This window comes from Manacus vitellinus, unplaced genomic scaffold, assembly GCF_001715985.3.
Source record: "Manacus vitellinus isolate BGI_N305 unplaced genomic scaffold, ASM171598v3 scaffold_21_pilon, whole genome shotgun sequence".
NCBI lineage: Eukaryota > Metazoa > Chordata > Aves > Passeriformes > Pipridae > Manacus > Manacus vitellinus.
In genome coordinates, this window is record NW_021939546.1 from 13,035,530 (window position 1) to 13,057,135 (window position 21,606).

Here is a 21,606-nt window from a genome sequence, read left to right on the forward strand (position 1 = left end):
GGTTGTGTCTTGGACTCCTGCTGCCTGCTCCCGGTGTGCTGAGCACGGCGAATTTTGATTTCCCGTTCCCCCAAAGGATGTTTGATCTCAGATTTACACTTTATAAAATGAAGAAGGGTACGGCACCTCAGTCCCCTGGCAATCTTCCTGCTTTCAGTGGTAGGTGCCTTTCTTTCCCCAAGTATCGCAGCGCTGCAGCGATTGACACACTTGATTTAAGAGTTTGATTTACAGACCGATACTCGGGCTGAAAGTCAGCAGTTCCAGGGCTGCATAAATCAGCCTGTCTCTGGGACTAATACTTCCTTATTTATAATTTCGACAGGAGATGGAATTCTTTCTCAATTCTTTACATTTCTTTCAGATGTAATCGACCACCCTGTCCTTTGGTTTAAAGCTATGTGACTTTGCCACAAATAGAGGGAGGGGAAAGTAAGCCGAGTCGAGGAATTGCTGTGCTATAAAAGCTCCATATTGTGTGCTCTTGGACTTTGCTTTCTCCCAGCTTCCTTCAAGCCCACACAAGAGATGGACTTGAGGTTTTTTTGGCTTTCTTCCCCTCCCCCCTCCCTCCATACATACGCTGACCTTTTAGAAAAATAAATAAAAGATAAAGAAGGACCTGGAATGTTGCAGAATGTGTGTACATTTTGCTCTCTGTTGTTTTCTGCTGGGATTACTTGTTTACAATGGGGGAGAGAGGGAGGGCAGAGGAAGGGAGGTCTGTGGCCTTAACTGAAATTAGTGGCATTTCAGAGTGATCTTGTTAGGTGGTCTGCAGTTTAAAGACCTAAATCCTTGTAATCCCCCCATGCCTCCTTGGCCACTACTCCTTTTGCTCTTGTTCTCTCACTTTCAAAAAAAACCCACCCCAAAGTCAGCCTCTCTGTCTCACAGATACAGGCGCTCAGCGTACACTCAGACACAGACATACCCGCACACTCTCCCTCACATGCTCCCATTTGCACGTTGTACCTGTATAACAAATTAATGCTTGAGCTACATCTGTTCCCACTACAGGACTGGGCTTGTAAAATGCTCTCTCTAGAATGCAGACGCACACTGAATATTTTTATTTATTTTCTGAAAAACACCCAGCTGCCAGACTTTCAGTTTGTGATTACACTTAAAACAAATTCAAATTGAAATTTCAGCCATAAATCAAATGCCCCAAATTAGTTCCTCTTGTGGGTTTGAACATGCTCTTTGGATTTTAAGGTCAGAAGATATCCGTTTTCACCGTGCTGAAAAGTTTAAAAATATACTACATTTTCAGGGGAAAAAATAAATATGGTTTGCATTATAAAGCAGTACATCAATGTGCGCGTATGCGCACACACACCAGAGCTGAGGAAGCTGGACGCTGTCAGAGCACCTTTGAGGGCTAATAGCACCTAATTGTTAAGCAAGGCAGGAACCGTGGTGGCAGTTTAGCCAAGGAGACTACACAGCAGAGTGCCCTGAGATGTGATATTTACCCTGTGAGAGAATAAAAGTTTATTCCTTAGTCTTCAACTTGAAAAAAATAGTAAAAATTAAATAAATACACAAAATACTTCTCTTGGCAGACTTTATAACTTTTTTTTTTTTTTAAAAAGAGGCATTTACAAGTGGTTTCAAAATGGCTGTGTTACATCTGTCAGCGGGTGAAGGGAACACCCACAAATTGTGTTTTTATCTCTTGAAGTTTTGTTCCACTTGAGCAATAAAAGCCGGATTTGCTGCTGGTTTGTGTGATTGGGGTAATCTGAGCATTGAGTATGGTTTTAAAACTTCTGCAGTTGGTTGGGTTTATAAGTTTTAAGAAACTCCTGGGGTGGTGGAGCTCTTGGGTTTTGTTTTACCCTGGCACTGGAGTAGGGTTGATTTGCGAACACCTGGCACAGGCAAGTTCATCTTGGTTCCCTGGCCTGTCCCTCCCAACAAATGGTTTGGCAGGAACCCCCCTTATCTTTGATGTTAATGTCATCAGCAGTTTCTTGGTTACAATGCTATTCTTTCTCTGGGAGTTGAAAGACTATCGTCAAGTAGTCTCTGAACACACATGCAGTATTCTCCAGCCTGGACTCCACACCGACAGCTTAAATCCCCTCTCTTTTGGGGAATATCCTCCTGCATGAGGGTAATGCTGAAAGGTGTAGTGCACTCACAGCTGCTCTCATGCTCAGGAGAAGTGATAGATGGTGGGAATCTAAAAGTTTGCAGGGGAAAGCTTTCATCTGACTGGCTTGAAGCAATGGAGGAGGAGGTATTCTGGAGTGCGCGTTTTGGATGGGAGCCATTTCAGTGGGAAATGAGCAACTTCTCCCATTCCCTTCACTAGTCCTGTTGAAAGCCAAGTCAGGATGGCAGCGGTGGGCAGTCCTCCCTCCACTGCTCCCTTTCCTAGCTTGGCTGCAAATGCTGAGTTGCTCTTGCTCTCAGCAACTGCTGTTGCACAAGACGATGGCCTGAGCGGCTGTGCCGGCACACGAGGCTATTGGAGAGGAAGCAGATCGTGACAGTGTGAGAGCAAAGGCAGGCAGGGGTCTGCTGTGTATCTTTGCCGCTTTTTATCTTATTAACATGTTAGTAAAAACCTTGCCAAGGCAACCTGAGCTGGTTGCCTGTAGAATAATTGCTCGTATTGCCTCCTTATAGGTCAGAGAAGGGGGAGTTTAAGTGAGTTAAAAGAATAATTGTTCAGAGGGGACAGTCTGTTCAAGGGGGGTTGTAACTGCAAACCACTGCGACTGAGGTCCGGTTTTATTGCTTTTACTCCTGCAGAATTCATGCTGGTTTTGTGGGGCAGATGGTTTCTGGTCAGACTCACATAAGCCACACAATTGCAATATGTTTAATGGCAAATTCTGTGTACTAGATAATAGTGATGTGTAAGCAGGAAGATGCTATAAGTTAATTTTGGGATCAGCAGTCTGGAGTGAGGATTGATGTTTCTCTTTTCTCCTAAGGAATCACAACTGGCTAGCTCTCCATTCAGTACAGAATTGAGGCTCAGGGCTTTGACCTGATACCGAGACCCCTCTGTGTTGTTAGATGACTCTGGGGTAACAGTTCTGTCCATGAGCCAGCTGGATGGTGCACTGCAGCCGTGTTTCACTAGTGCAGTGAATAGTGGTGCTGCCTGTGACCAAGGTGGGGAATGGTTGCAGGTCATTAAACTCTGCAACTCACCATGCAGAAAGTCACTGAACCTAAAAACTTCAGTTTTTGACAGAGATCAGCTGTTGGACTGAGGATAGGAAAGATATTCACAATTATTGTAATTAATATTAGCAGAAATACTGGGGAGCAGATATGAAATGCTTTGGTTCACAGTAGCACTAATATGGGAGAGCAGATTACCTGCATCTCTCTGGGATTATAGATCTTGCTTATACCTTCTTCCCAGTCAGCTGGTTTTGATGTGTGTTAGAGTTAGGATTTTTAGACACTTCTTATATGTGTTTCCAGTCTTTCAATGACTTCTACCTATCTTTGCACATGTGAAGACAAGGAAAGAAATCATTTGCATCATAGCTATTTTCTTCTCTGTGGCTCTGAAAGAAATGACATTTAATGCCATTTAACACTACTTATGATGCTGAGTGAACAGCGTTTCAGGACACACCACAGATACTAGTAAAGATTTCCAAGTTCCATTTTACTGGATGGAGGGACTCAGAGCAATGCAGAACTCACTCAGGCATCTCTCAGCAGAGCACTTACAAAACCAGCACTTGGGACTCAGAACTCCTTTCCTATCTGGACAATCAGATGGGCAGGTCTGAAAGCTGCTTATTCCAGATTAAAATACATTTTGGAATAAGGTGACTTTTGCTACGGTTCCATCCTGTGTAGCATTTTAGACTTTGTGGTGTCAAAGGCAACATGAGTGTGAAGATATCCAGGGCAGGTAGAGCAGGTCTAGTGTGGGTTTCATTGGTTTAGTACTGCAGAGTAATCATGTTTGAGTACTTGAATGTAATATGAACAAAGCCAACCAGTTGAAGTATTGATCTGCCACTTCTCTTCACGCTTTCTTAGTATCTGGCAAGCTGGAACACTTAAAACTTCTCAGCAAAATTTGCAGGGAAGGACTGGGCTGCTGCTCCTCTTTTTAACTGGGAAACTGAGCAGAGAAGCCACCCCCGCAGTTACCCAGACTGTCTGTGGAAAATACAGGACTTGATCCAGGTCCCAAGTCTTTATTTATTCAGTTAAGTATTTATTCGGTTGAGGAAATGTAGAGGAAAGCTGTTCTAACAGGAGGTAAAAGGCAAACTCTTTTTTGCAAACCCATTCTGACACCTGGCATTTAAGTTTTTCCAGCAACTGAGCGTGAGGATCAGCAGAAGAATGGAGTTTTTGAGAAAAGAGCAGAACTGAACCTACTCACAGGATCATGTCACAGAGTCATTAGATATTTCAGTGGATACCTTCATTTTGTACTTGTCATTTGAATTACTTTCTTGGTTTGTGTTTATGTTGTAGGTGCTGTCTTCAGGGCAGTGTTATTTGTCACAATGCCGTTATAGAGAAGGGTGCTGACATCAAGGACTGTTTGATTGGAAGCGATCAGAGGCTGGAAACCAAAGGTAAGTGCAGAAGCTGTATTTACTGTGCATTTGTAATCATTTTCAGAACTTTTTCTGTGAGATTTTACTCCTGCCTCTTCATGAAGTGCCAATAAACAGTGACAGTTCTGCAGTGGAGTGTCCTATAATATCAGGATTTGTTTTTCATGGAAAGTACAGCTTCTTGGCATGAGAATAGTTCAGAGACTTGATCCTCTGAAGTTGGCAGCAAAGCTCTGTTGTTCTTGTTATAAAGAACAAGATTGGGTGCTGAGACAGTCTTTTCCCAGAGACCACAATTGGATCAGCCTGAGGTTGTCCTCAGCAGAAGGAGCCATTATTTTGACTAGTAATCTTAGTCAGTGTCAGGAGCAAAGCAGTCAAATTACTGATCACACAGGCATCCTTCTCTGTGCATGCTGTCAGCCCACGGTGCCAGTATGTTCCCATTCACCTTGCTCCAAGCAAAAGCTCAAGGTGGAGCATCGAACTAGGAGCTGCTGTTCTCCATACTAAAGACCAGGGCAGCTGTATTCAGATCTTTACTGCTATGAAGTGCTATTTTGGGGCTTCAGAAGGGATACAACTACGTGGCCCTCATTTAGGCAAAGTTCAGCCATCCAGTGGAAGTGTTGGTGGTGAGGGCTCGGTGGTAACCGCCTGAGTGGAACTGTTGATTTCCTGCCCTAAGAGATAATGGGCAGGAAATGGCTGTCTCAGTGACTGCATCCCAAGCAGAGGCTTTTTAATGAATATTTATGGTTAGGGTTTGGCAGATCCCTGCTCTCGTGTGTGGACTGAGGACAAAAGTGAGTTCCTTTGCAGGCTCCATGTGAAGTTATTTAGTCAGATCAAGATTTATTTCCTTGCTTTGTCTTCGTGGGTGGATTCCCAATTGGTGATACAGAGCAGGGTTTGCACTTAACGTAGTATAGCGTAACCTATTGTCAGCTTTGCACATGACAAATTTTCCTTTAAATTGAAACTAAAAGTAAAAAGGGCTCATGAAAACAAAGTATTGATCTTGCAGTTGCAAGTCTCAGATACTGGAGGTAACACACACAGAGTGTTCTGTGCACTGTGGTCTTGGGCCCTGTGTGACTCTGTCTACTCATAAGCTTTACCCATCACATCAGTCTGAATCAGTGTCCCTTGTGGGGTTCATTGCCCCCCTGTCACTGAAGATTTGCACTGTTCATGATGTTCCATTTGTGTCCTCCCCTGAGCACAGAACCATAGAATCATTTAGGTTGGAAGAGTCCTTTAAGATCATCAGGTCCACCCACAAACCTAACACTGCCAAGTCCATCCCTAAACCATGTCCCTAAGTGCCACATCTACATATCTGCATGAATCCTCAGGAGAGGTGAATCGGGTCACATTTGGTTGTTAACCTGCAGTGGGAACTGTGAGGACACAGGGTGCAGACTTAGCTAATATTTTAGGAAATAGGAGTATGTTTGATTTCTTTAGTAGATCATACCAAACAGAAATATGACCCTTTGACCTTGCTCACATCTGCTTCAGAAGTCTCTTCCAGGGTGCAGATCCTAGTCTGGTTGATTGTAGTATGGAAACTGTTCTTTCTTCTTGTTTGTCCTTGTCATCCTTGTCTGAATATTTTTCAGGGTCTGTAGATGTATTTGCAGGGAGAGTAACGGAGCTGTAACCCATGGTTCATTTGCCTGTTCTTGTAGAGTCTATTGCTCACCTCCCCAAAGCTGAAACCCACTTCTTAATGAGTCTGGGGGCCCTCAAGTTAAACTGTTCAGAAACGTATGATTGACGTTAGCAAAGACATATTCAGTCGATTATAAATACACCATTATGCTGAGCAAGAAAAAATAATAAAGCCTCAGTTCATTTCCCTGCCTCAGTTTCCTAACCATTCTAGAATTTCTTTGGGCTGGGGGTCAGGTTTGCCTCGGTGGTCTGGGATCTGTCTGCGAAGTTCATGACTTATTTCCTGAACTGTGGAGTCTTTCCAGCCCAACATGTCTCTTCTGACCTCAGCTGGTCCCGTAGTAAACTGGGTCTTCTCTTTTTTGCTGTGAAAGCATGCCATGACTTCCTTTCCCCTGCCCAAGAGTTCCTGTATCCTGTGCCAAGCTTTTGGTGTGGCCCTCTAAGTCTGTTTCCATATTGCCCCTTTCATCAAAACTTTGGCTGTGTTGTTCTGTTTGGTAACTTTTCCTTCTTCAAACTCGAGCCTCCATGGCCAGGTTAGGAAAAAACCTAGTTCTCTTGGGTAGGAGCCACCTTTTCTTGCAAGCTGATCACCCTTCAGCAGATGTAAGCAGTAGCAGCTGGCTGCTGACCCCAGTCTGTGCAGCAAAACTGCACACACCTTCCCAGAAACATTAAAAAAATAAAAATACAGCAGTCCCTTATTCCAAAGCATCAGCCAGGATTCATCAAAGGTAGAAATATCCCTGAATCATCCTACACAGCCCCAGGCAGATCCCACAGTTGGCTTTGCTGCAGAACTGGCTGTGTGCTCCCTGCTCCACCATATGAGTCCTGGCCACACTGCCCAGGCAGCTCGGGGTACAAGAGCTCTTTGACCCAGTGGTGCACTGACCTCTCACAAAATGAATTCCAGTCCCATGCAAGGAGGATGGCAGGAGAACAGCTACCACAAATGATAGGCAAACGTAACTCAAACCAGCTCTCATCCTTCTCCTTCTACAGAGTAATATGGGCATATTTAGGGTGGTCCAAATGGTACAGCTGGGAGTAATGGGATTGAATTAAACACAATTTAGGTTGGCCATCTAGAGCATTTTCCTAATGATGTGGTCTGGTAGGCTGTGGGATAATCTCCCTGGGGACATGGTGGGAGACCTCATCACTTAATAATGGGCTTGGCAAATCTCTGGACACCGAAACAGAGGGAACACTTCAACACTGGTTACTGGGGTAGATGAGATGCAGCCTAGTACTTTCAAACTAAAAATAAAGTTGGAGGCACAGGAGGGAGCAGGTAACTGTCAGCAGTGATGTCCCAGTCCTGCGTTGACTTCAGCCCTGTCACAGCGCTGGCCAGAGATGGTATTTTTAAGTGTCTCTGTTAAAGTCAAGGTATGGCAGTTTATTTAACTTCTGGATTTGCAAGCCGTGCCTCCTGAGAGCCACACTATTTTCTTCCTACTGCTTTTATTACCATGCCTAGGAAGCGTCCACTTTCCTTCCTCTTTGATACTTTAATTTTAGGAATCTGCTAACAGAGAATTAACAGATGGGCCTTGTGAAAGCTACCTCACCGGGTAGCACTTTGAAAAACATGTTGGTACCTTAGAAAAAGGCAGTAATTATTGAAGGGATGGGAAATGGCAGACAGCATTCCGAAGGACCGTAATTGCTCAGAGCATTCAATCACTGTTTCGAAGGCAGTTATTGGGATCATGCTGCAGCCTTTTTGATAAACCTATTTTTAAAGAGGAGCTCAAAAGCAGCATGCACTCATTGAAGTAGGACTAGGGAGAGGGAGTGCTGGGGATGGGCCAGTCATGGAGTCAGATAAGCCCTAGAGTCAGTAAGTATAGCTCCCAAAGGAGTCTTCAGGCCGATTCAGCAGGGAGTACATTGTACATCTGGTACAGGTTAGCCAGGAAGGAGCATATATAGTAAAGTGGCCTAACCTTTCTTGAAAGCAACACCAGGAGCAGAGACAGTAAACACACACACAAAGGATGGAACTAGCAAAATTGATACAAAACTCACCACCTTATCCCTCAGCTTCATCTCTGTTGTTGTTGGGGCAGGGGGGGTTTATTTGCATTGGGAGTTACGGAGCCAAGTATTGTTTAGGGACAACTTGAATCACTGCACACCCAGGAAGTGCATTACAGTCTTGTTGTTGCCACAAAGCATACATTCAGAAAGGGAAAAAATGCCAGCATTCAGGACGCTGATGTAATCCTAGCTTGGGGTAGCAGCATTGCCTCCTTTACGCTGCACACTAAAATTTGTTCCTGTTTTTTATTCCACCATATATTTTCATTTTCCTTGGTGCCCCGACATAGTCAACAGCCAGAATGAGTGGTGCTTGCTGAATGTTGCTGAATATGAGGGGGTCTCCATATTCCTCATTTTCCTTTTTTCAGTTTCTGTCTGAAACCTTCATTACTGTACCCTATGCAAGAGACACAATCCCTCCTTTCTATGGCTTTTCTGCAGCATTTGTCATCTTAATGCTTCACAACTGTTAACAGCCTCATTTTCACCTCCTCAGTATGAACATGGTTGGGTTTTCCTCCTGGTTTACCTCTCTTATTTTAGCCTTAGCATTTTCTTTGTAAATGTTGGGAGGGAAGGTTTAGTCCATTGAAAAAAAAACAGTTTTATTTCACATGATGATGTTGACCCTTGCATGGACCATTAGCAGTGTCAGAAACTTGTACTCATTGTGCAGCTTTCTGCTGCTTCAGCTGATGGGAATTGATAGTAGTGGGTCTTCTTCTTTAAGGGGAGGTGGATCTGCAATGGAACAAGAGAAGCTCTTTGCCAGGAGGTTTCACAGATGTCCACAGGCACCAGCAGCCCTGAGATCCACTCCTGGTGCTGGCAGGCGAAGGCTGTTGTTACTGTAGGATTTACTGCTCCTGCCCCCAGCATCAGCCATGGGGCCCCAACTACATCACCCATGTCCTACCTGATCCCAACTCCTGCTTCACAGCTGTCCACTACAGCTTTGTCCCAGGACCAGGCTCATCTCATTCCTAGCCTTCTCTTTGGTTTTTCCGCTCATCTTTCTCCCATGGAAACTTCTGTTTTTCTCTCTTACTCCGTTATCCCCAGACACCCACCTGACTCCTCCTCTGGTATGACCATAGCTGCTATTTCCAGTCCCCTTGCCTAGCAGCTCCATTTTCCATCTGGCACTCCTCAGCTGGACTGCATCCCTTTCCGTACTGCGGTCGTGCCCGGGCAGGCTTGTACCGGGCACAGGTGGGAAGTGGTTCTGTGCAGAGTGCTGCACTGGTCCATACAGCATGAAGGAAGCCCTGCCTTCCTCCTGCACTTCCATTGTCAAGTGTGCTTACTGCAGACAGTCTCTGGAGCTTTTAGCTGCCCTCCTGAGAACACGTGCAAACTGAGATCTTTTTTTCCAAAGGCTTATCGCGTAGCCAAAACTGTGTGGTTTCTCACAAGAAGAGAAAAAGGCACATATCCAGTGAGGACTGGCTCCCGTTTCCAATCACTTTCCAAGTCCTGTTCCAAGCTTGGAGTCCTAGGACTTCTCAATGAAACAGAGTAAGATTGTTTTATTTTAATGAGGGCCAAAGAGCACATTTTTCTCTAATGTCATCCTCTGAAGGCAGGTACAGTTCATGAAACCTCCACATGTGAATGGGTGACTGCTTGTGAGGAGGTTTCACCCAAGCCAAGATTTAGCAGGATAGGGACAGGAAGGGACTGAGAGACTTTCTGATGCTCTTGCTGCATTCAAGTATCATCTTGCATCAAGAGCATCTGCTCTTGCAAGATGCTGAGTACCTCCTGGTGCAGTCTTCAGGAACTGAAAACACTTAGCATGACACAGGGTCGGGATCAGAAAGCATGCTGCAGTGCAGATGGGAGTTATGAAAGCTCATGAAGAACAGACACAGACTAAACAGTGCACACATGTATATTGTGCACGGGGGTGCAAAATGAGCTGGAGGTGATGTAGGAATGGTGTGAATTTATAGCAAAGCTGAGAGATCCACAAGATTTCTCCATAAAGTAGTTTAACTACTGAGTGTCCATGGCAAAGATATTGTTGGCAGTTAAAACAGGCATCTCTTAAATAGTTGACATTTTTGTTTCAGCGACTATGCAGTGACTACATTTCTAACTAATCCTAATAAGCCTCTTTTCCAAGTTGTATAAAAATGGTTTATGAGTTCTGGCCTTAGCAGTGGCATGAAACTTCCCTAGAATATCCATCCAGCAATGCTTTGTCCTCCCCTCTGCCGCTGGGGACTGTCCCACTTGTGCGTTCTGTCATTCCCGGCCAGAGAAGTTCAGGCTTCCCAAGTGAGTGGGTTAAACGAGCTGCCACATTCGCAGCATGCTGATTGTGAAGTCTACCCATAAGGCAGCAGTTCATAACCTTGTGGAAATATTTTTACATGCTCCACGCAGAGAAAATAACCACTTGTGCTCTGCTAGAGCTTAGCCACATGAAAGAGCCAGGAAGAACACCCCAATGGACGCTGAGAAAGGAAAGGGACCTCTACTGGTGTCCAGTGCAGCAGGCAAATATGGCACCTCTGCCGTCTTAGCAGGAAGCGTGGACAGTCTTCAGACTGTTGTTTCTGAGATCCCTGCTTGCATTTGCTTGAGGTGGTGATATCCCAGGGGAGCACACTGATCAGTATAATCCATCCCTTTCTTAAACACTTTGCTGGGGCTCTGCCACAATACTAGGACTTCAAGTGCATCCGCCTCCCCAAGGAGCTTTCTATCTTAGGCATATCCCCAGCTCTTGGTCTTCTTTTTCCTTTACTAAACTTTCTTCTAAGACCCTGACTGATCACTTTTCCATATACATCTCTTTCCAGTTCCTTCACTCCCCCCATCCATCTGCTCCAAGCCACAGTAAATTCATCTCTCATCTGGCACTGAATTCAGTGTTACCTTTACACTCTCAAGTCACATCTATCCCCCAGAAGGGTGTGAGAGCAAATGGGTTAATACTGGTTGAACCTCACCTGAACCAGGTGAGCACCAGCACTGAGCACTGGTGGTTGTTGGGGATGGGTATGAGGCAGGAGGGAGATCCCTACTGCCAGCCTGTTCTGTGGGCTGGAGGCTCCCCAGCTGTGGGCCAAAGCTGATCTGCCTGAAGCTACCACCAGCCCCATTCCCAGTGCCCCTGGAGTGAGCTGCACATCCCACCCTGGGAGCAGCTGGAGCACTCAGCTCATGAGCAGCATCACTGCTGGAGACCCACAGGCTGGGCTGATGGCATCGCAGCGGGGCTGGCCCGGGGCTTGGGAGAAATTGTGAGACACTCCTGGCCTTTGGGGCCACAGTGTGGTCACCCTGGTCTCCTGTGATCACGTAAGTAAAGCCTGGCTGGGAAGAGAGCAGGCCTTAACTGGAAAGTCCCAGTGCTCTGTAAACACAAACAAATCAGCCTCCATCACCTGCTTCCCTTCTTTATCTGTACATGTAATTTAAAACACCCTCCAGCCTCCCAAAGTCAAGCTTCAGCTGCTTCCCATCCCCTTAAGCCCCTTTAGTTCCTCTCCCCCCCCTAACCTGGCTGCTTTTCCAGGGCCAACCATCACTGCAGAGACAAGTTGCTCTTCTCTCCCACTCTCTGATCCTTTCTGTCCTGGGTGAATGTGGTGGGAACCACCCACAGCGTGTTTTCGTGCATGCGTTTCTGCAGCCACCCCTCCCCCCCGCCTAGTTTTTTAAGTTAAACTATCTCTTGCTTTAAAGAGAGCAAATACACAGCAGTGGCTTTCATCACTGCTGTATAATAGAGCAGTAATTCCGTGCCAGGGACTGTTTTCTATTTTATTTTAAAGGGTTTATAAAACAGTGTATGTAATTGAGTGAGTAAACTGAACGTTTTCTGGAGCCCCTGAGGGCTGAAACTTCGTGGTGGTCCTGGGCCTAGGCCCTAACCCTTTTTTTTTCCTCTCTTTTTTTTTTTTTCCCTCCCTTTCCCCTCCTTCCCCTCCTCCTTTACAACCCAGCGTTGCCACCAGCAGCAGCAGCAGCAATCTGTCTGGGGCTAATTGAGCAAACAACAAGGAGATGCTTTCACATGGCTTTTAAAGGAATGCTCCGGCATCCCCTTTCTGTGAGCAGCTTGGCAGGAACCTGCCAGGAAGGCTGGGGAGCGCTGGGTCCCCGGCCCCGGCCTGCTGGTGGGGTTAGTGCTGGGCTGTGCAGTCATTTCCGCCCCTCTGTTTATTTGCATTACAATTTGTTTTTAGCCAAGCACCAAAAGCTGCTCTGCTCTCTAGCTCGCCTTGTGCGTATGTTTTTAAGGGGCTAGTGTACAGTATGTGTAAACAAATGTCTTCCCAAGCAGGAACGCATATATAACGAGTGACAGGTTTTTGATTTACACTCAGTAAAATCTCCGTGGACACTCGGTTCAAGCACCCAGGCTGACTTCAGGCTGGGCTGCGTCAGCAAGTTAAAGCAAAGTGCTAATCAGGAAGGTTGAATGTGTTGATCAGCTCTGGATTTGCTTAGCACCAGATGCTCCCAATCTGAGAAGATCTAGTTGAACATGATTTAAGGTTGCAGAGTCCAACTCTTAAGGCTTTCTGAAAGTCCTTTCTCTAATCCTTCTTCTTTCTCTGTGGGCTGAATGCATCTGTAACCCTGCCAGTGTCAGATAAAAGGCAGCCTGGTAAGAAATCCCTAATGGGGAGCTAGGGAAGGAGAAAGGGAGCTGAACAGCGAAGCATGTGAGGTACTTCTCCCTCCTCCCCCAGAGTTTCAGGCAGAGTTTCTGCAGGAACTGAGCTTGCTGGTACCAGCCAGAGCCACTGGCAACTGGCAGCCACGTCTGATAATGAAACGCTATCCACAGCTCAGTTCTCTGGCACACACACACTTGGAGTCTGAATTCCCTTCTCTCCACAAGGAGGGCTTTGGGAAGGAAAGAGGGAAGCAGGGTGAATCCTTATCTGCCTATCGCATCCCCTCAGGGTGCGGAATAGGGCTTTGTTTCTAGCAAAGCCATTCCCCTTATCGCTTAAAAACTTTCTCGTGGATTTTAGACAGGCAGATTCATGTGTTTCCTTTAAGCCTGTACAATAAGAAATGAGTTTGGTGATTTCATGTGAGTCTGAGGTAGCAGTGACATACCGGGCAGGCCATGTGTGCCTGCTTTGGGGAATCTGGGCCACACGGATCAAGGAGGAGATGAAACAGGCAGAGGGATGGGAGATGAGGGAATGCGTGCTCTGATTGCCCATGTGGCTTTGGCTGCTTAAGCTCCCTAAAATCACTGCTGCCTCTCGGTTTCCCCATCTGTAAAACAGGAATGCTCTTACTCGCCCACTCTTGAAAAGCATTTTGAACTCATCAGGTGTAAAATACAAGATACCATAAGGCAGCTACAAGCATGTCAGTGCAAAATGCAAATAGTCGGTACCACCTCTGCAGCAAGGTATGTGACAGGACCCATCCCAGCTCTGCATATTTAGGACCATGGAGGATGCTGTCTGCAGTGAAGCAAGAAGTTCCTTATTAAAAAGTATTGCTACAGATAACCTATATATAGAACCATAAATTGACATGGCTCTTTATAAGCCTAGATGAAGGCATGTTTAATCTGCAGAGGCATAACGTAATTACTCTCACTGGATGGTAGCCAGGGTCTTATTCACATCATAGAAATCAACATGATAGGTAGTCTGCTTGGAGGAGGTTCAGGAATGGAGTCACAGGAGTTGCTACAGGGCCTGTTTGAGATATATTGGGAAAGCTGTTGGGGATGAGGAATGTTATAGCAAGAAGTGCTGCAGGTTGGATTTGAGGTACCTTGGCAAAGCTGTGTGGGGTCCGGGACGGGAGGAGAGAGGCGCTGAAGGCTGGACTTGGGGCTATTGGCAGAGCTGTGCTGGAGAGGTTGTGTGGTGCTACCTACATCATGCTTGCACCTGGCACTTGTACAGTCAGCCCCTCGTTTTCCTGAGCGCTGCATCCACCTCTGCTCGTCCTGCCCAAAGTGCTGGAGATTGAGCTCCAAGATGTCAGCGTGAGTCTCCAGGATTAATTATCAGTTGTCACTAAATACCCCAGAGCTAAATGTCTCGATCAGATGCTGAAGGTGAGAAGCAGCTCCTTGCTCTCCTTATTTTTGCCTTCACAAAGGATCTCTGAAAGGGCAGTTGTGTAGCTCACCCACTCTGTCTCTCAGGCTGAGGAGACTGCATATGATCCATACGACTGTGGAGTTGAGGGTATAGTGGGAAATTGTCTTGCCACAGTCCAAAACTCCTTGAAGTTTATAGAGCAGAATTTGATCAAACCTTTAGAGCAATGGTTTGCCTGGTGCAAAGGTTATGTCTTGAATTTTAAACCAAGAGAAGCATCATGTTGGCCCGGCCACTTTGGGGATTGCCAGTAATTTCTTCATTTAGCCAAAGGTGGTATGTTTGTTGTTTTGCAGCAGTCTTGCAAAATCCACTTCCCTGAGGGGAGGAGTTTTAGATGGGTAAATAAACCACAAGTCATTATTTCCATCATCCTTGGCTATCTACCCCAACTGCTGTGTTAGGTGTGGGAGACACCACAGCCTCCATTGGTGTATCCCAGCACCTCACAGGCCTTGACCCTTTATCCCAGGCTCCAGAGCCAGTGTGCAGGAGGTAAGATGAAGAGCCTAGGGGCATGGGTCACACCACCTGAGCTCCACCTGAATAGGTGTCCAGCTCCCAGAGAGCAATTTAGATTCACTCCTCCCACACAGTACACTGAGGACACCCACTTTGAGCACACCAGCTTTGTGTCATGCTCTGAGGCCACAGGCTTGGGTTTTTTAGGCACTGGGCTTTCAGTTGCGTGTTTTTATTATTTTGGCTTTAGATCCCTTATTTGCAGTCCTTCCCTGACAAGCTGCTTTTGCATTTTAAAGGGAAGGCTCTTTCAGTACAGTGCATTAACAGTGCTGGGGCAGGGACTGGCACGTTAATGTGCCCACTGGGGCTCTGCAGAGCTCCTAGGAACAGGCAAAGGAGTGACCCTGCAGAAATTGCCCCTCCAATAAAAGGAGACTGAGGAGGGCTGTTCACCAGTACCTTCACAAATGATAACTGTGCACAGAGAACTTGCTTCACACAGATACTTTTGGACAGGCTCCATCCAAAAGGGAGATTTAAATTTAAAAAAAGTAATAATTTTTTTTTGAGCTGACAGGGCTGAGTTGGGATTGCTGAGAGGATCTCACACTGCCTCGGTGATGGCCCCCCAGTGCTGAGCAGCCCCTCTGCTCCCCAACCTCCAAGCAGTTTGAGAGCACACAGTGCTCTTTAGAGACAGGGGGGGTTACTTATTGTTAATTTTATGTCAGATCTCCATGTTGGGTGTTGGTTCCTTGCCTTAGCCTAGGTGTACACCTGTCAGTAGCAGCTGTGACTTCCGTAGGGCCTCTCTTGTTTATTAGTGACACATACATGTGAAAACTCTCATTAGAGAAACCTCCTAATGTTTAGTCAGTTGTTTAGGCTTTCGCCATGTGTGTGGGATACTGTCAGAGAGAAGCTGGAGTCCAGCGAATCTGTGCTCGAGTTCCCCAGAATCTGCTTTTCTCATTTGTTTTAAAGTTGCAGATTTGAAAAATGCAAGGTCTGAAGCTCTGCTGCAAAACTCAATTCCTCTTCTTTTCCTCCCTCTCTCTTTTCAGCCAAACATGTTAATGAAGTCATTGTGGGCACCGAACAGCTGATGGAGATATAACCCAAGTAGGTTTTAAAGATGATTTTATGGAAGCCAGCAGCAGAACCAGATGTTCAAGCGTCGTAAGATCATCCGCACAGATCAGTACTGGCACAGCTTACCCTGTCATTGCTCCTTTCCTGTTCAGCTTTATATTTATGTCTTAATAAAGAAGTATTTACAGAGCGGTGTGTCCGTCAGCCCCTCCCCCCTCATTGGGATGCGCGCGGGTTGGTGCCGGGTTATATCGGTTCCTGCGCGCCCGGCCAACGCACTGTACTTTTCCAGCAGAAGGGAGAGCGGGGACCACACAGACTGTGCCCACTCCAAAGAATGACTTAGCCGCCCTCCCTGTGGTGTAAACCACGTCCCTGCAGTCCTGCACCACCATCCCGAGCCTGGGAGAAACTTCTCGGGATGCTGCTTGTGCATCTCATCAACACAGCAGGCGGACAGCGGGAACAGCGGCAGTGCGGGCTGCTCTCTGCACCCCGGCGGCTTCGCCAGCCTCCTCCTCCTCCTCCTGTCTCTCTCTCATGATGCTGCCCCACAGCACAGAAGTGTTTCATCTGTGCCTCTTCCCCTCTGTAATGCAGTAGAGAGTTTGGCACCTATTTCCATCAGGGCTGAGTTTGATCTGATACTTTGAAATCCCGCCCAAGAGCGAATATGTGAGGGCTGGGGGAGGATGGAGGGGGTGTGGGGTGTAAGCAGCGGGTACTCCCTGCCTTATTTTGATGGTTCTTCAGCTTGTCAGTCCGCTGTTCCTGATCCCAGACCAGAGGCCCTCCCCACACTTGGATGATCCGTGGATGACTGTACCGATGTCTGTGAGATGAGTCGTGCGTGCTAAAGTGAAACGCACAGTGTTGTGGTCAGGGCTTGTGCCAGGATTGTAAAGCACCTGGATGGAATTGAAACACGAGCTGTTCTTTAATGTTTATAAATTGGACACAAGTTCCTACCTAAAAGCTGTTTATTAGAATGTAGTAGGATTGAACAGGGCATTTATCTGCCCCTGGCAGTTTGACATCCAGAGGTGCTCGCAGCAACCGGCGGGGCTGGTATTTCATTAACTGAAGTGATAAATGTAAAATGTGTGCTTCGTGGGCACTGGTGACCCCTGAGGAGAACTACCATTTCCTAGTTAATTTGACAGGAGAGAGATTATAATCCAGACATTCCCTGAGTTTCATAAACAAAATCCTTCCTCTAAAGGACCAGACTGGAATGGAAACTATGGGTAAGGATGAGTTTCAAGGCCTGTGACAAGCTGCAGAGAGAAGAAACGCACTGCAGTTCAGCTCCAGCTTTCTGCTGGAGGTTTTGCCTTGTGTATGTGCGCAAACATGTTCCCAAGGAACGAAGCCTTTTTCATCCAAGGATCTCAGAGGCTTTACAAAGGTTAATTAAAGAAAGTTCTTGTCTCTGTGTGCTGCAAGGGAGCGAGGCTCCATTTTGGGTGTGTAGAAACAGAAGCAGAGTGGAGTGTAATTACCTGGCTTTGCATTTTAACATAAGGCTGGCAAAGCCAAGAGAGGTCTGCAGGGACTTTGACTCACAGTGCTTTTGCTTAAATACAAAGCCTTCTCCCTCTCTGTTTTCGGGATACATCTTAACTTCTGAAAAGTCCACATCCCCTTATTTAACAGCTACAGCTTTACCTCCTTGTGCCTTAATTATATGTTAAAGTCTCAGTCCTTTTGTTTGGCTAATTTAAGAACAGGGTGGGGGGCTCTTTACTGTGTCGGTTAGAGTTTAGCATTAATTTAGTGTTCTCTGACACTTGAAAACCTGTCCGGGATTTGAGGCATTTTCTTTTCCTTTTTGCCTTTTACGACCTGCAGGTGTTTGGTGTGAGATAAAAGTAGATCCCAAAGTGAGATTTCACAGCACAAATTATCAAAGTGAAGATTCACTCTTGATGTAGTCTTCGTGTGTGGCAGTAATTATGAAAAATAGTTCGGGATAATAGGACCTTCAGGAATCCCAAGGCGGGCACTGGGAGGTTAACCCTTCCTCATCTAACCTGGCCTCCATACTGCTGTCATCATCAGGTGAGCAGATGATGGGTTGGGTCAGGCAACTTTACAACCTGAGTGATGTTACAGTCGTCAAGAAAATCGAGGATGTGACTGAAGACATGAAGTTCTGTTCCCAGGTAGGTTTGATGTGACTGTGTCTGGATACAGACCTTCAGGAAGGTGTTACTGCTGCAGGCTGCTCACCAGCTTTGAGGAGTGGGGCACCTCTCAGGCACGAGTAAGCTGCTCACTGTGCTGCTCTGTCACACCCAGGCAGCTGAGCCTACAACCCGTGCCCATCACGGTGCTACTGGCACCAAAGTGGTGCTTTGCAGGCAACGCTTCTCTGAAAGAGATGGAAGTTCCCAGCTCTGTCAGTGCTGGCTCTTTCTAGGAAGACTTGTCCTGGGCATTTCCTTGGCAGATGTACAACCAGGGTTGCTGTGAGAAGGTTCTTGCAGGGGCTTGTCACGTGCTGCATCTGCATGGGGTAGAGCAGAGGTTTGCAGTGATGCCCAGCGAGGTACCCAGCCAGCAGCACTGCTGGCCTGTAGTTTTCCCTGAGTGCTGTCCTGCCAGCAGCTCCCAAAAGGGCAGCTTTGGTGTGGTGCAGAGCCCAGCAGCAGTGGGTGTGCACACCTGGCCACACTTCTTCCTGCGCGTCCTGCACCCAGAGCACACCATGACATGAAAACCTGAAACTCTGCCCCCTCACCCTGGCTCCCATGAGAGCTGGGTATCTCCAGCAGCAGCTCTGCAGCCAGGTCCTTGCCAGGATGTTTGCAGCCAAGTCCATTTACAAGACAGAGATTTGGGAAGAGCATTTGTTGGGCACTTACAGACACCCAGAGCTGTGGCTCACCTCCCTCGGCCGTTCCTGTTTGCTTTTGTAGGTGACTGTTGGGATCTCTCAGGAAGCAGCAGCTCATCTGATCCCTCCTGCAGTCAAAGTGAAGCGGATGGCTCCCATCTTCCTGGCAGTCTTGGAGCGGAGCCACGCAAGGCGAAAGCAAACAGCCAGCCATTCCCAGGGACAGTGGGCTTCCCACCCCAGTGGTGTTCAGAGGGACACAGAACCTTTGCACTCAGCTCTGATCTCACTTTTAGGACAATTTTTTGGCTTGTGGGCTGGAAAGAGAGAGCAGCACCAGCCTGAGTGGTCGTATGGCTCCAGGTGTGCAGGTCTGGCTCCCCCATCCCCTATCCAGCTGAGGCTGTGCGTGCAGCCCTAGCAGTAGAACTCTTCTGAACCTCTTGGAGCTGGGATCACGAGGACTCACCAGTCTTTTACTGCCTCTGGTCTCCAAGGTTGATCGTGCAGAGCCCTGTTGCTCCTGCTGGCTTCCTTGCTGGCTTCTGCACCCCACCATCCTTCCTCTGGCTGACTGGAAAGTGCTTTTCACTGTGCCCCTGCCCATCCTTTGGACTTTGCTGGTCCAGAGACCAGAATTTTCCTAATAAAACCCCAGAGGTCTGGGGAGGTGAGTGCATTCAGGAAGTACCTTGCTGCCTCCACACTGACCCAAGTGCCCAGTGAGGGCCAGTGGCTGCTCTGGTCCCTGCCCCGGTGTCTTACAAGGGGCAGAGTGATCAAGCCCCACGTGGGGCTCACAGGGAATCACCTGTGCAGGCAGCAGTGGTGTGACAGCCACACGTTGCACAGTGCACGGTGTAACCCAGTCCCAGGACACTGCAGTGCCACCCTCCCATCACACACAGCCATTCCTGTGGCCTTTGGTCACCCGTTCGAAAGGACTGATTATTGCAGCAGGCAATTGGGGCCAGGTCCCTTGACACTGCAGGCTGCCCACCGTGCCCCAACCCAGCCCCTCCTGGTGCCATGGGCGAGCACAGAGCACAGGGCCCTTCTCACTGGCAACCTGCAGACTTAATTTGGGGATGGGGAGGTTCCCTCGCCGGCATCCAGCACCCAGCACACCCACCAGCACCTCTGCAGCAGCCTGCCCACCGAGGCTTGCTCCCTCTCAGCCAGGGAGCTGATTTCTGGATCCTGTCGGTTTTCACTCCATCTCCCAGGAGCCAAGGTCCACAGCCGTGCCTGTGCCTCCCAGACGGGCCAGCAGACGGGAACTTCCTTCCAGGCCCTATAGACAGACATTTTATATATGTTAAAATACATATGTATATAAATATGGAAAGCAAGAGCTTGGGAGAGCTTGAGTCTAAATAAACTTGTATGTTTTAGGCTTTTAAAATGCTAATGTTGAATTTCAGGGCAGGGGGGATGCAAGGGGATTGTTGGACTGAGGACCAAGACAGCTGATGAGCTTGGATCAGTGCCTTTACAATTCAAGGCAAAATGGGATAGTTTGGGAAGGAAAAAGGGATTTTCTTGTTTTTGTTTTTAGTAGAAAATAAAAGAAGCTGCCTTCTTATTTGCCTCCCTCCCCCAGCGCTGGAGCAGCGAGCGACTGGTGTTGTATGCATAAGCTATTCCTTTGTGCAACATCTAAATGGTTAATTGTGTTTGAGGAAGATGTACGGGCGAATGGAGGGACCACCCAGCAAGAGACAGACAAGAAAGAGCGATCTCTGAAATGTTTAACCAGAGAGAGAGCAAAGTTGTTTAAAAATATTTAATTTACAACATTCCACACTGCTGATTATAAATTGGCCGTCCAAAAACACTGCTGCGTGCGGGGAGGGATCCAGGCAGCATGAAACAAATTCTTGTGATTGTTTTTCCTATCTTACTCCCTCCTTTCCTTGGGGAGTTTAACCCCGTGGCAGGATGCGGGTTGCCCCAGGCAGGGAAGGTGGCAGCGGCCAACCACTGTTCCCCAGGACCGTGGTCTCTGGTGCGAACACCTGCACCCAGGCCCGGGATGCAGCTGCCTCCCAGCACTGGGAGAATTGGAGGGGACAGTGAGGAACAACCAGCCAGCAGTGCTTATGGTGGTGACAGGAACATCTGAGATGGTCAGTGGGTAACAGCCCCACAGCCCCTTCCCTCTGATTTCCACCCCAGCACCAGGATTCCCCAGCAATGCTCCCAGGCAAGGAAAGCTGTGAGTCTCCCAGTGATGGACTGGGAGACTCGAGGAGCCAAACTCGTCCAGACCGTGCACCCATGAGAGCTCCCTCAGCGCAGTGATGATGGTGCCTGTCCTTTGGGTCAGCAACGCTCAGCCACGTCACCCGGCCATTCCCAGCAATGCCGGGAAGGAGCCGGGACCTGGGCCCTCACATGGTCATTGAGCAACAGCAACATCTTCCCCCCCTTGGGCCTTTCTGCAAAGGGGGCGGTTGGTGCCGGATGCTGGGAAGAAGGGATTTGGCTGCGCTCTGCTCACAGCCACCACTGATCCACAGCTGGCTTTGACGCACCCAGCCGCCCCAGCCCTGCTTCCACCGCACAAGGGGCCGGGACTGTTCTGCAAGGAGGGATGGTCTGCTCAGGATGGTGGCCAGACCATCTACTCCATCACCGGGGGATCAGTCCTGCTCCCACCACAATGTCCTTTCCAACCTTCATAGCCCATGTTCCCCCTGTGGCAAGAGAGGTCTGGGAGAGGAGGCTCCTGGGAATGCCCCTGGGAGACCGGGCAGGTGAAGGATGCATATGGTGGGAGTCAGCCCCTTGTTCCCCAGCCACCTGTCATCAT

General features: G+C 47.8%; 1 protein-coding gene across 1 annotated transcript in view; it reads left to right on the plus strand.

Annotated features, from left to right (window-relative positions):
- EIF2B3 (eukaryotic translation initiation factor 2B subunit gamma) overlaps window positions 1-16,141 on the plus strand; it is a 99,842-nt gene extending 83,701 nt beyond the window's left edge. Inside the window, exons 10-11 of the mRNA XM_029959764.1 lie at window positions 4,474-4,577; window positions 15,925-16,141. Coding sequence (XP_029815624.1) covers window positions 4,474-4,577; window positions 15,925-15,977 — 157 coding nt within the window. The 3' untranslated portion in view covers window positions 15,978-16,141. The remainder of the gene's footprint in view (window positions 1-4,473; window positions 4,578-15,924) is intronic.
- The last annotated feature ends 5,465 nt before the right edge of the window (window positions 16,142-21,606 follow it).